Source organism: Benincasa hispida, chromosome 5 (assembly GCF_027475165.1).
Source record: "Benincasa hispida cultivar pf3 chromosome 5, pf3_genome.v1.1, whole genome shotgun sequence".
NCBI lineage: Eukaryota > Viridiplantae > Streptophyta > Magnoliopsida > Cucurbitales > Cucurbitaceae > Benincasa > Benincasa hispida.
Window position 1 is genome coordinate 58,154,571 of NC_143482.1, and position 12,270 is coordinate 58,166,840.

The 12,270-nt window shown below is 29.3% G+C and overlaps 1 protein-coding gene across 1 annotated transcript; it reads right to left on the minus strand.

The window, feature by feature from the left end:
• Positions 1 to 811: 811 nt before the first annotated feature.
• Positions 812 to 10,851, minus strand: GLR2 (glutamate receptor 2). Its single transcript, XM_039032791.2, has 6 exons — positions 10,042 to 10,851; positions 7,898 to 9,243; positions 7,544 to 7,821; positions 6,705 to 6,736; positions 6,209 to 6,603; positions 812 to 1,528 (listed from the first exon to the last, which is right to left on the minus strand). Exons 1-6 carry the CDS (start codon positions 10,286 to 10,288, stop codon positions 1,082 to 1,084), a joined length of 2,745 nt encoding a protein of 914 aa, XP_038888719.1. The 5' UTR covers positions 10,289 to 10,851; the 3' UTR covers positions 812 to 1,081.
• Positions 10,852 to 12,270: the final 1,419 nt, after the last annotated feature.

Consider the following 12,270-nt stretch of genomic DNA (forward strand, 5'->3'; position numbering starts at 1 on the left):
TGTTCATGTTACAACATGTTATACTCTTGTTTCAATTTGATTCATAGGGTTCAAAATTTATACTTTTAATGTCGGTTTTTCATTAAATATATGATATAAATTCAAACTAGATTAAATTAGTTATAAATTAATTAATAGTTGTAACGACATTCTAAGAATATTATGTAAATTTAAGCACTCCCAAATATAAATCTTATAAAACAAATGCATTTATCTTAGAGTTAGAAGAGATATTTATATGCTTGATTTGCAAGAACAAAAAACAAAAAATCAAATCGTTATCAAACGGGTTTTGGTTATTTGTCTTCATTATGAATAAGAAGTTGTCTTCTTTTATCCAGACCTTTGCAAGAAAGTTAGCCTATATTGTCGAATGTCGAAAACCTTGTGTTATAATGCAAATCGAACTTAATCAAACCAAAACTTGTAATTACACATGGTTTAGTTCAATTTTCGCAAGTACGTACACACGCACATGCACACGTTGCATGCCCACGCCCACACCCACCCTCACCCCACCCACACTCACACCCATCCATATCCATCCGTGTCCTTCCTTTATCCTTGACATAGATATTTCAATACCAAATATATTCTTCTAAAGTTTCAATACCAAATGTTATAATTGATTTTTCAAAATCGACCCATTAAATTTTAGGAATATAATTGATTCCTTTATTTACATCTTGCTAATCAAATTAAAGTGTTAGGTCCAAGGAGTTAGAGTTAAGAGTGGAGTTGTGAACTCTACCCGTTGTCTGGTCCAAGGAATTCGTGAGCCACGACCAACTCTCAAGATTTCTCAAACTCATTGTTCCAAATATCTCTTAAGATACCATAGAAGTAGATGTATACGTAAATTTATACATGAAATTTGCTTATTTCAAGCCTAATTACATAAAGAGGGAACAAAAATATGCATTTATCATACTCAATGATTCAAATACAAAAACAACACCCCTCCCACAAAAAAAAAAAAAAAAAAAGGGTATAGTCGCTAATTGAAGTTGCGACTTTAAAACAAAAAAACAAAATGATAAGAGAATCAATCGATTCTTCGAGATCTGAACTTTGCAAAAACCTAACCTTCTCCACGTTCACTCGAGACTGTATCTCTATCTTCGATCTTTCTCTTCGAATAGCTCATCTTTCTTTCCTTCTTCTTGTCTGCGAACTTAAAGAATTTTCGCAGCCGCGTAGGGCAGGAACCGCCAACGCCATCGCCATCGCCATGGCCATCGCCACCGGTGGTCGAAGCTTCTGGATCTTTCTTCAAATGGCGATTGAATTGGCACATTGTGTAGAAGAAATGGAGCAAAAGAGAGAATAAACACACACCGGCACAAATGGAGAACAATCCGATGAAGCTCTGCAAGTGAAGTTGCTCGGAATCGAGTTCGGAATCTCCAGAACTGCAAGATTTTCTTGAGAACCACTTGTCGTGAATCTTTTGAAGATGGCCATTTTCTGATAGAGTGAGTATGGCGGTCGATAAATCTACCACTAATGGAGAGTCTCGTGGAAATGCCTACCAAAATTGCAATTTATAAGTCTTCAAGTTTTAGGTTTTTGTTTCAAAATAATATGGCTCATACTGTTAAATTCATTGAAGAAAAAGTTTGTATTTGCTCGTCAAAATGTATGAAAATTATTATTATCTTTTATATAAAATGTCATAATATTTATGATATTTTCGAATAAAGAAAAATGAGGCAAACTTATTTACAAATACATCAAAGTGGTAGACCATTATGACATCTATCACAGTTTATCGGTATATTTATAAATATTTTCAGCAATTTTACCATTTAAAACAATTACCCTAATATTTAAAATAATAAAATACAATAATTTCAAGAACGTTTTAAAGTGACAAACTCAATCACTAAATTAGACATTTTGAAAACTTGACTAAATAGGTATATTTTTAAAGGCATGAACCGAATGCACATATTTTTAAAAATTTGGGAACTAAATGCACATTTCTTCGAAATTCTGAGACTAAAAGGTTGGCAACAAAGTCATATATGTTTTTTTAGATGCTTATTTTTTTCTTTATATAATTTAATATTTTCAAATTTTTATCAATGTCTAATAAAGTTTTTAATTTCGTATTTAATAAAGCACCCAACAATCTATTGAACACGAAATTATAAAACACGAGGACTTACCAGACACAAAATCAAGAGTTAACGAGCTTGTTTGAAACGTTTTAAAGTTCATATAGCGTTATCATATGCAAAATGTAAAGTGCAGGGCCTATTTGATGCAAAATCTAAAGTTTAAGGATTGAACTTGTAATTTACTTATATGTTTTATTCTCCATTTTTTTTTTAAATTTAGTTTTCATTGTTTACAATTTTTCAAATTTTCAATTATTGGTGATTGTTAAAAATTGACTATCGATAAACTTATGGCTCGTTTGAATTGCCTTGAATTTTTTTTTTATTTCTTCAAAAAAATTCATTTTTATTTAAACAGTTTTGACAAAATTAGTTGAAAATTCACTTAATGAGTAGTTGTCAAACACTTTATTTTCTTTCAAAATGACTTAATTTTAAATCAGACATTTAAAAATGCATTCCAAACACATCCTTAAACAATATATACTTGGTGCATTGGTAGAAATTTAGAAAGGAAAAAAAAGGTCATCGAATGTTTTTAATCTCTCCAAAAGTTTCTAAATTTTTTGCAGAAATTTCTGAGTTTTCCTTTTATTGCATGGTTTCTTTGAATATATGTCAATTCACTGAGTAATATAAGTACTATATTATACCATATGAGTTTATCATTAGTCAAATCTAATATTTACCAATAACGAGATATAAAAGTCAACACGAACATAACTCAATTAACATAAAGTTTGCAATATCAACTCTAATGTTAGAAGCTCGAATCTTTCACCCCATATATTATTAGAAATACAGAAAAACAATTGACGATTAGATTGAAAGATGATAAAATATAAAGGACTAAAATGAAAAACTACATAAACATTAAGGGTCGTTTGGTTTAAGGATTGAAAATAGAATGTCTGGGAATAAAAAATGACCGTGTTTGGTTGTGTATGAGAATGCTATCAGAATTTTGTAAACAAAAATTGTGTTTGTGTTTAATTTATGAAATTAAGTATGAAAATCTTAGTATAATGGTATTCAATATATCAATAAAAAAATAATTAATTATGAATCAATAATAATTTTAATTATAAATATTTGAAGATTATAATTATAATTATAATTATTCAATATTTTAATTATAACTTTAAATATTTCAATAATTTTATAATTAAAATTAACTTGTTAATGAATTTAATGAAAGTCATGCTAATTATATTCTAACACTTAATCATTTTTATTATTAATTAAGCTCAATATTAGTAATTTTATTTTTAATTAAATAATATAAGAAAATATATTTAAATAGACAATATATTGTATAAAAGGTGAAGAAAATGAGATAAAAATATGATATATCAATAAAGAATAAAAGTATTTTGTAAATATGATATGTTAATAATGAATGGAGTAATAACAAATAATCACAATAAATAATTAACTTCTTATAAAGAATCAATGATGATTATATATTTATAATGAATGATCAAATTAAAATTAATCTTCATAAATTATTTGATTATTAAAAAACAATAAAGTAATAAATTATTATTATTGAAAATGAAGTTTAATACTAACTAAATTTAACTAATCCTAGTTTACTAATTAAATATATTTAAGTCAAGTAAATATTTTAATATATCATTATTGATTTATTAAAATAAATATTTATATCATTTTTGTTAAATTAATATTAATTAATTAATTAACTATATTCAAAGTGAAATTATATGTACAATGAAAAACAGATAGAGGGGAGAAAACTCATAGTTTTAGAAGAGAATAGAAAACCCCTTTTTTGTGAGAAATGAGAATGTTTGGGAATAACTTATTCCCAACAAATAGGTGAAAAATGTGAAATAAACATGAGAATTGAATACCCATGCCAATTCTCATACAGAAAACCTGTCAACCAAATGACCATTGGAGGGTTTTTTGCATGGGAATTGACATAAGTATCAAATTCTTATGTTTGTTTCACACTTTTCAAGCAAGTTATTCCCTGACATCCTCATTTCTCACGGATAAGGGATTTTCTATTCCCAGTTTTCTCTTTTTCTCTCTTTTCTTTTTACATATAATTTCACTTTGAATATAAGTAATTAATTAATATTAATTTAACATAAATAATATAAATATTTACTTTAATAAATCAATAATAATCTATTAAAATATTTACCTAACTTATTTTTACAATAAAAATTTACTAAATGAATGGAATTGTTTTTATATAAATTAATAATTTATTAGCCAACATTATCTTAAATATGTTTAATTAGTAAACTAGGATTAGTTAAATTTAGTTAGTATTAAACTTCATTTTTTCAATAATAATAATTTATTAATTTATTATTTTTTTTAAATAATTAAGTAATTATTTATTGAGATTAATTTTAATTTAATCATTCATTATGAACATATAATCATCACTGATTATTTACTGTGATTAATTTTTATTGCTCCATTCATTATTAACATATCACACTTACAAAATACTTTTTAGTATTCTTTATTAATATATCATATTTTTATTTCATTTTTTTTCCTTTTTTATATAATATATTATCCATTAAAATATATTTTCTTATATTATTTAATTAGAATTAAAATTACTAATGTTGAACTTAATTAATAATAAAAATGATTAAGTATTAGATTATAATTAGTATGACGTTCATTAAATACATTAATTGGTTAATTTTAATTATAAATTACTCGGTCTTCAAATATTTATAACTATTTGTAATTAACTTTTTATTGATATATTGAATATTATTTATTCTTTAAATTATTGATATATTATAATTATAATAAGATTTTCATGTTTAATTACATAATTAAACACAAACACAGCTTTTGTTCATGTAATTATGATAGCATTCCCATGCACAACCAAACACTCATATTTGATTGCCAGACATCTTATTCCCAAACATCATTTATTCCCAGACATCAATAAAACCTTAAACAAAATGGTCCCTAAAGACTAAAGCATATATTCGTAAAAAATAGTAGCTATTTATTTTTTGAAAAAGAAAAACACCTATTTTCTTTATCTCGTCCTCTCTAAATTTCTTTTCTTTTGTTTACCAAATTTTTTTTAGGTGGTTGTCAAATAAGAAACACCTATTAACCTATCGGATGGTAAATAATTTTCATCTATTAATCTCATAATAACAACAAGCTCAAAATTAATCGAAAGGAATAGCAAGAATGCAAAATATAGCAACAAAAAATGTAACCACATTTTGATGTGACATTCAAATGCAATACACATTTTATTATGAAAAACAATCACTATTATTAGTTTATATATCTTTCGACATCCTAGCCGATTTGTCTATTCCTTAGTCACCATAACTTAAACTCATTCTCTTTAGACCTTTTGCTCGTGTTGTTCACTTCAAACCAACATACATATTTTTTACTCTTCTCCTAGCTAAAAAATAACCAATTCAATGCCTAGATATTGTTTTGTTCAAGTATCTTCTTTCCTTGTAAATATACTAGTTACAAAATTCACCTATTTTGACCTAAATAACATGTTCAAAATATGTTTGGTTCATGGATTAGACTTCTTTGATAATTTAGGGAGCTGAGTTATGCATTCACCATGAAAGTTTGCTTATCCTATACTATAGGTTTGGTTTTTCTTACAAAAGAATATAAAACTAAAGAAATCTAATCTAAATATAGATTGCACTAACCTATGAAAACATGAACCAAACATATCATAAGGATTTATATCATATCTAAGCAAGAAAATTTTAGGCCTATTTGGTAAACATTTTGTTTTTTGTTTTTGATTTTTGAAAATTAAGTCCATTTCCTCTCAATTTTTTACAACGTTTTGCATATTCTTTTTATATAAAAGAGTTGACTTCTTAGTAAAATTTCAAAAACAAAAACAACTTTTTTTTTTAGTTTTAAAAATTAGACTTGGTTTTTTAAAACATTGATAAAAAGTAAAGAGTGTTTTATAGGTCTAATCTTCAAAAACAAAAAACGAAAAACCCAAATAATTACCAAACGAAACATTTGTAAAAGTCAAGGAGATGATAACTTGAAAGTTTTGTCTGAGATATACTTACAAATCCCCATCCACTTTTGGTGAACTGTTGACCTTGTATCGAATAATCGCAATACTCGGTGAGAAAGAGATCGATGTATGGCTGCTCGTCGACAATAGCGCTGACGGTCCCATTCTTGAGGGCAGCAGCATACTCTTCTGGGGATCCAAGAGCAATGAGCCTAGATTTTTGGACATTAAGTTGCTCACTTAAATAACTTTCAGCAAATGAACCAACTTGAAATCCTATACGCACATTGCTAGATATCAATGAATCAATTCCTGTGATAGGTGACTCGGCTAGTTGTACTGTAAATATCGATGTCAAGTTAGCGGTGTAGCTCGAGGTGATAATTAGAACCACAAAAAACCACACGACAATCACGAAGCGACCGAGTGTGCTCACAACGTTTTCTCCTGAAAATGAGAATATTTTGAACTTGTAGCGCTTGTAGAGAATATGATGAAGTACTTGACAGTAAGGAAACAAGCATGGAATCTCCAAATAAAAGACTTACTTTGTGCAAAAAACATAGTTGAGAAGCCAAACCTGCATGACAGTATAAGAAATACTAAGATGAGGATGAATATCAAGATTGAAGAACAAGAACAAGAACAAGCTATATATTGCATTGACTATATCAATCTGGAGAGACAAAATTCAACGTGCTCGAGCGATTTTGAACTAAAATAGAACTATGATTGAGTTCCATGTGAAATGTAAATCTATGATTAGTTAGAATGCTAGTGTTATGACACGAAAAAAATGTAAACAATAAAGATCAACATAGAGATTTACATGGTACACTAACAACGTGTTGGTTATGTCTATGGGTAGAGAGTAGTTTATTACTAAAAAAAAAAAAGATAATACAGATGGTAGAGAGAGACATTCAATAGGGTCAAAGGGTTTATATATGACACATCTCTTAACCTAGGCCCAAAAACTAAAATAATGCATAAATGAATACAAATTAGGTTTCGTCATTTGAAGCGGCAAATAACATATTCCAAGTATACCAATAGCTTGTTTGAGACAATTTATCATTCTCTAAAAAACCAAGGTTGCATTTTTCTTATATTGATCTCTTTGAATGTATCGAATCGGTTTATTTTCGTATCTATTCGATTAAAGATATGGACAAAAAGGAAATTTTCATAAGAATTTCCCTTGATTGAAAGGATGGCAGCAAAAACCTGCTGAAGTAAAGTGTTTATATGACACGAAAATGGTGTGAATGCATAAAACCATAGTTTGTAGGTTCTCAAAAAAGGTCGGATTTTTCGAACATTTCAGTTAATCATAGAGTTAACGACTATCCTTTCGACATGATCATCTCATGTGTTTAGTACTCACCAGAGGATTGTGACGAATTGTGTCCTAGGATGTCCTCGAAATTCTTCATTTGTCCGATGTTCCAGTATCCACACAACTAATCCAATGAGGAAGAAAAATGCTGCTGTGACAGCCCACATCATTGGTGAGAATGGGCGAAGGAATGCCAAAGGACTTGAATTCACCTTCTTCATAGGGGCCAAAACTACTAGCCCCGAGTCGATATACGGCTGCGTAAAATCAACCATCTTCGTCCGGCTAGTCACGATTGCAATGTCACCAACAGCAGCATCAAATTCCTACAGAAACCAATATCCCACATTCAGTAGAATCTACAAAAGAACAAACCAAAATGCTTCTGAAAATTTTACTTACTTTCAATGCAACTTTATTTACAAGTTCAAGGTAGCTAGGATTCTCCTCACCATCTCCAAACAAAATGAACTCATAATTAACTGCATATGGAAGCAAATTGATAGCAGCAATGAACACATCAATACAGTATCCTTTGATTGTTCCGTTTCCATTTCCCGGTGTCACGAATTCCTGATAACTAACTCTTCGTGGAACGGCGATTTTTAACCGCCTTCCATCGAGCGGAAGAACCCAACCACGTGGCTTTGTTGCCAATCCCCCAGGCCACATTGTGCTGCTTAACTGATCGGTTGACATAGAACGATTAATTGATTTTCCATACAACGTTTCGGGCGCCACGACAGATAAACCGGAATAGTTAGACCAATATCCAATTCTCTTCAAACCAGATCTCACAACATTTAAGATATCATATGAAGGATGTAAAGGGGATTTATCTAGAAACTGAATAGGCCCTGTTAAACCAGTCATTCTAATATTCAATAAATTGTTAAGTAAATCATTTCCTTCATTAAAGATTCTTAGTGAACTAAAATCCAAGGTCTCTCCACTAAGACTACCAGCATTTTTTGTATCTTTGGAGAATGAGATAGTGCCATTTTGATCCAATAACTTTTTCACTCCTCTTGCTATCATCCAAACAGTATCATAAGCATATAGGCCATATGTATTCAACCCAATTGATGAGCCATTACTCAGCTCGTTCCATCTCGACATAAACGATCGCTTACTTTTCGAATTGGGCGTGTGTAGACGAAGTGTAAGAACTCCTTGGATAGAGTTGGCAATTTTCAAAGGAAGTGATGAAGTAGAATCTAGTTCTGTTGATAGCCAACTAGAAGTTATCCAAACATAACCAGCTTCCATCATTTTAAGGCTTTGAGCCACTTCGAAAACCAAGAAACCAGTTTTCGAAAACGTGTACAATACGATTACTCGAGATTCCATCATTTTGATCTTTGTCAGTGCATCTTGAACTTCAGTTCTTGTTGCTGTTGGGTAAGGGGGAAGTGGGACTTTAGAGGAAATTTGCAAGCTTCTCTCTTCAAGTTTATCACCTAATGCAATCATACTGTTTCGACATTGATCGTCGTCGGTGAAAACTACGACGACGTCGTGCCAACTGTAATAATGAATCATATCAGCAATTGCATTCATTTGGAACAGATCATTTGGAGCTGTTTGAATGAAGTATGGATATTGCAAAGATGAAAGTGTTGGGTCTAATGCTGTAAATGACAATAATGGGATATGGAGTTCATTAGAAAGATGGGAAAGTATATGGGCCATTGTAGAGTCTTCTGGACCAAGGATAGCAACTGTGTCAGATACCATGTATTTCATTGCTGTGATCACAAACAAACAGAAGAAAAATTACTTTCAAGTTTAAAATAAATATACTTTAGTCTCGGTTCTTTCAACTTTGGTCCATTTCTAGTCTCTTTGGTTTGAGCTTTTATTCATTCATGTCTATGCATACTTCTAAAACGTTTGTTTTGATCTTGTACCTTTAAAAATGAATCATTTTGATTTCTATACTTTCAACTTTTATTTATTCAAGTTTATGGAAAACTTCCAAAACGTTAATTATGGTCTTTGTATTTTTAAAAAATGTATCATTTTAGTCTTGGTTTGCAAAAAATTAATATAAATTCTACAAACAACTGGAATCGTCGATATAAAATTATACTTATGGCTATATTTCAATTAGTGAAAGTAGTGCTATGGTGAAATTATGATTGAAAGAGATAAAAGAGAAAATGAAATGACTAGAATGATAATTTTCTAAAAATACACGAGACAAAAATGAACATTTCAAAACTATGAGGACTACCGTCTAAACAAATGAAAGCAAAAAGTATCGAACCAAAATAGTATTTAAAACTTCTTTCTACTATCAGAATGTTATGATTGAAAAAAAAAGAGATAAAATAGAGAAAGAAGAGACTAGAATGATCTTTTTTAAAAGTATAGGACCAAAATAGACGTTTCAAAACTTCGGGAACTAACGCCAAAATAGACTAAAACTGAAAGTACAAGACCAAAATAGTATTCAAACATCACTTCGATTATCAAAATGACAAGAATCAAGTCCATCAACAAAAGAGAAGAATGCATAAACCTTATGTGGGACAAAAGTGTACCTCCTGTTATACCAAGAAATCCACTATAATTTGCATCATGTATGGAAATAGATAGCTTTCTTCCACCAAGAACACTTGGATCAGAATTCACATCTTTCTCAGCAGCTTCAATGGCAATCTTGGAAACTTTCCCATTGACAGAACTAAGTGAAAATATAGCTCCAACTTTCACCACTTCATTTCTTGAGGCCCCTTCTGAAATTCCTTGAACACAAAGAAGTACTAAAAGAAGCCAAACCATACTCATAAAGATCAAGCTGAAAATTAAGCCTTCTGTGATCGAATATCACAACCGAATCTCGACTCGTTCGACGGAAACGAATCAACAAAGTTCGGCATTGTTACTACTTATCAGAAGAAACAGATGGAAAACCATATTTATCTAAAATATCATTATAAGTTCTAAATAAAATATATCTTTCTATATATAGAGAGAGTAATTATGAAATGGTACTAGAATTTCAGGATAAACCAAAGAACAAGTTTTCTTGCAACAAGAGGAAAAAAGATTATCTGATAACTAAAAACAGGAAGTTAGAACAGAATACTTTGTTTTCAAATTGAGAAAACACAAATAAAAAAGAAGTTCAAACTTAGCTGTTAAGTTAAAGGAGATTAAACTTGGAGGAGTAATGAAGATCCCACAATAAAGCAAATACAAGAAGTAGTAGCCAAGATTGCATCAATAATCTCAAACCCTAAGGAATAAGATCAAAGGTGAAAAAAAAAAGTGTTAGATAATGAAGCTATTAGGAAGAAGAAAGGATGATAAGAAAGACCCAAAAAACAGAGAAAATGAGTCTTAAGTATAATAACAAGAAGCACATACTTTTGCTTTTAATAACAAGAAGCATATATTGAGCAAAAAAAAAAAAAAATGCTTTCATAAGGACTTGATATGTCTGGAAAAAAGGCTTCAAACTCTACGACTATTAAAATTGTTAAATGATATAATATTAAATTTATCTTCATTCATCAACTTGAGTTTTTGGGTTAATCGATATTTGACATTTTATCAGAGTAGGTGGTTTCGAAGGCCTCGTGTTCAAATTAATGCAATTTTGTTTTCTCTTATTTACCTTTACCTATTAACTTAAATTTTAGATCATTAAGTGATTTAACCAAAGATTATTGTTATATCTAAAAGTTAATCTTGGAATTAGTGGGTGATAAATGAATATAATACAAGGCTTAAAAGTTCAATGGTGGATTTAAGACAAATTGTTGGGTCCTCAATAGCCTAAGTTTTTTTTTCCCCTATTTATTTATTATTAAAAAAAAAAGGTTAAAGAAAACAAGAAGCATATGAAAAGATGCTAAAAAGTAGTTGAAAGCAAGGGCTTAAAGGTGAAGGGAAGTGGGCACTGAGCTTTGTGGTGGTGCTTTCCAATATATTATATGATATTGTGCCACAACCAATGAGAATATTTCATAAGGTTGAATTATAACTTTGTCATTTTTTTAAATGTTTTCAAAATTTCATTTGACATTTGACCTTCTAAGTATAAATCCTTCACAATTTCAAATAAAATCTTTGACCTAAAGCATGGTAATTTTCATTATAGGTCATTATTATACCCTTCCATATCTTAATTTTTGTTTGAAATTCTAATGAATTTCTATTTTAAGATAGTTTTGAAATATTATAAAAGATAGGCTTAAACACCACTTTGATCCATGTATTTTTGGTTTTTGTTCGTTTGGTTCCTATACTTTCAAAAGGTTCATTTTGGTCATAATACTTTTTATTTTTGTTCATTTTGGTCTCTATATTTTAAAACGGTTCATTTTGGTCCGTATACTTTTAACTTTATTCATTTTGATCACCGTGCTTTTAATTTTGGTTCATTTTAGTTTTTATACTTTTAAAAAGTAACCAATTTGGTCCCTGGATCAAAATGGTAATTTTTTTAAAGTTTAAAAAGTAAAACAAATAAAATTTGAAAGTACAATGACCAAAACAAACTTTTTAAAAGTAGAGAGATCAAATTGAACCAAAGATGAAATTATAAATACCAAAATGAACATGTTAAAAATAGAAGAATAAAAATGAACAAAATCCAAAAATATAAGAACAGTATTTAAAGCTAAAAGATAATGTTGCAACTTTTTGAAGGGTAATATTTACAAATTTAAAATTTGTCATTTATTTTAATAAGATATAACTTTGAACTTGGTGAGTTGAGAATCCACCAAGTGGTTGTGGATAGCTAACCTAAGTGGGAAATT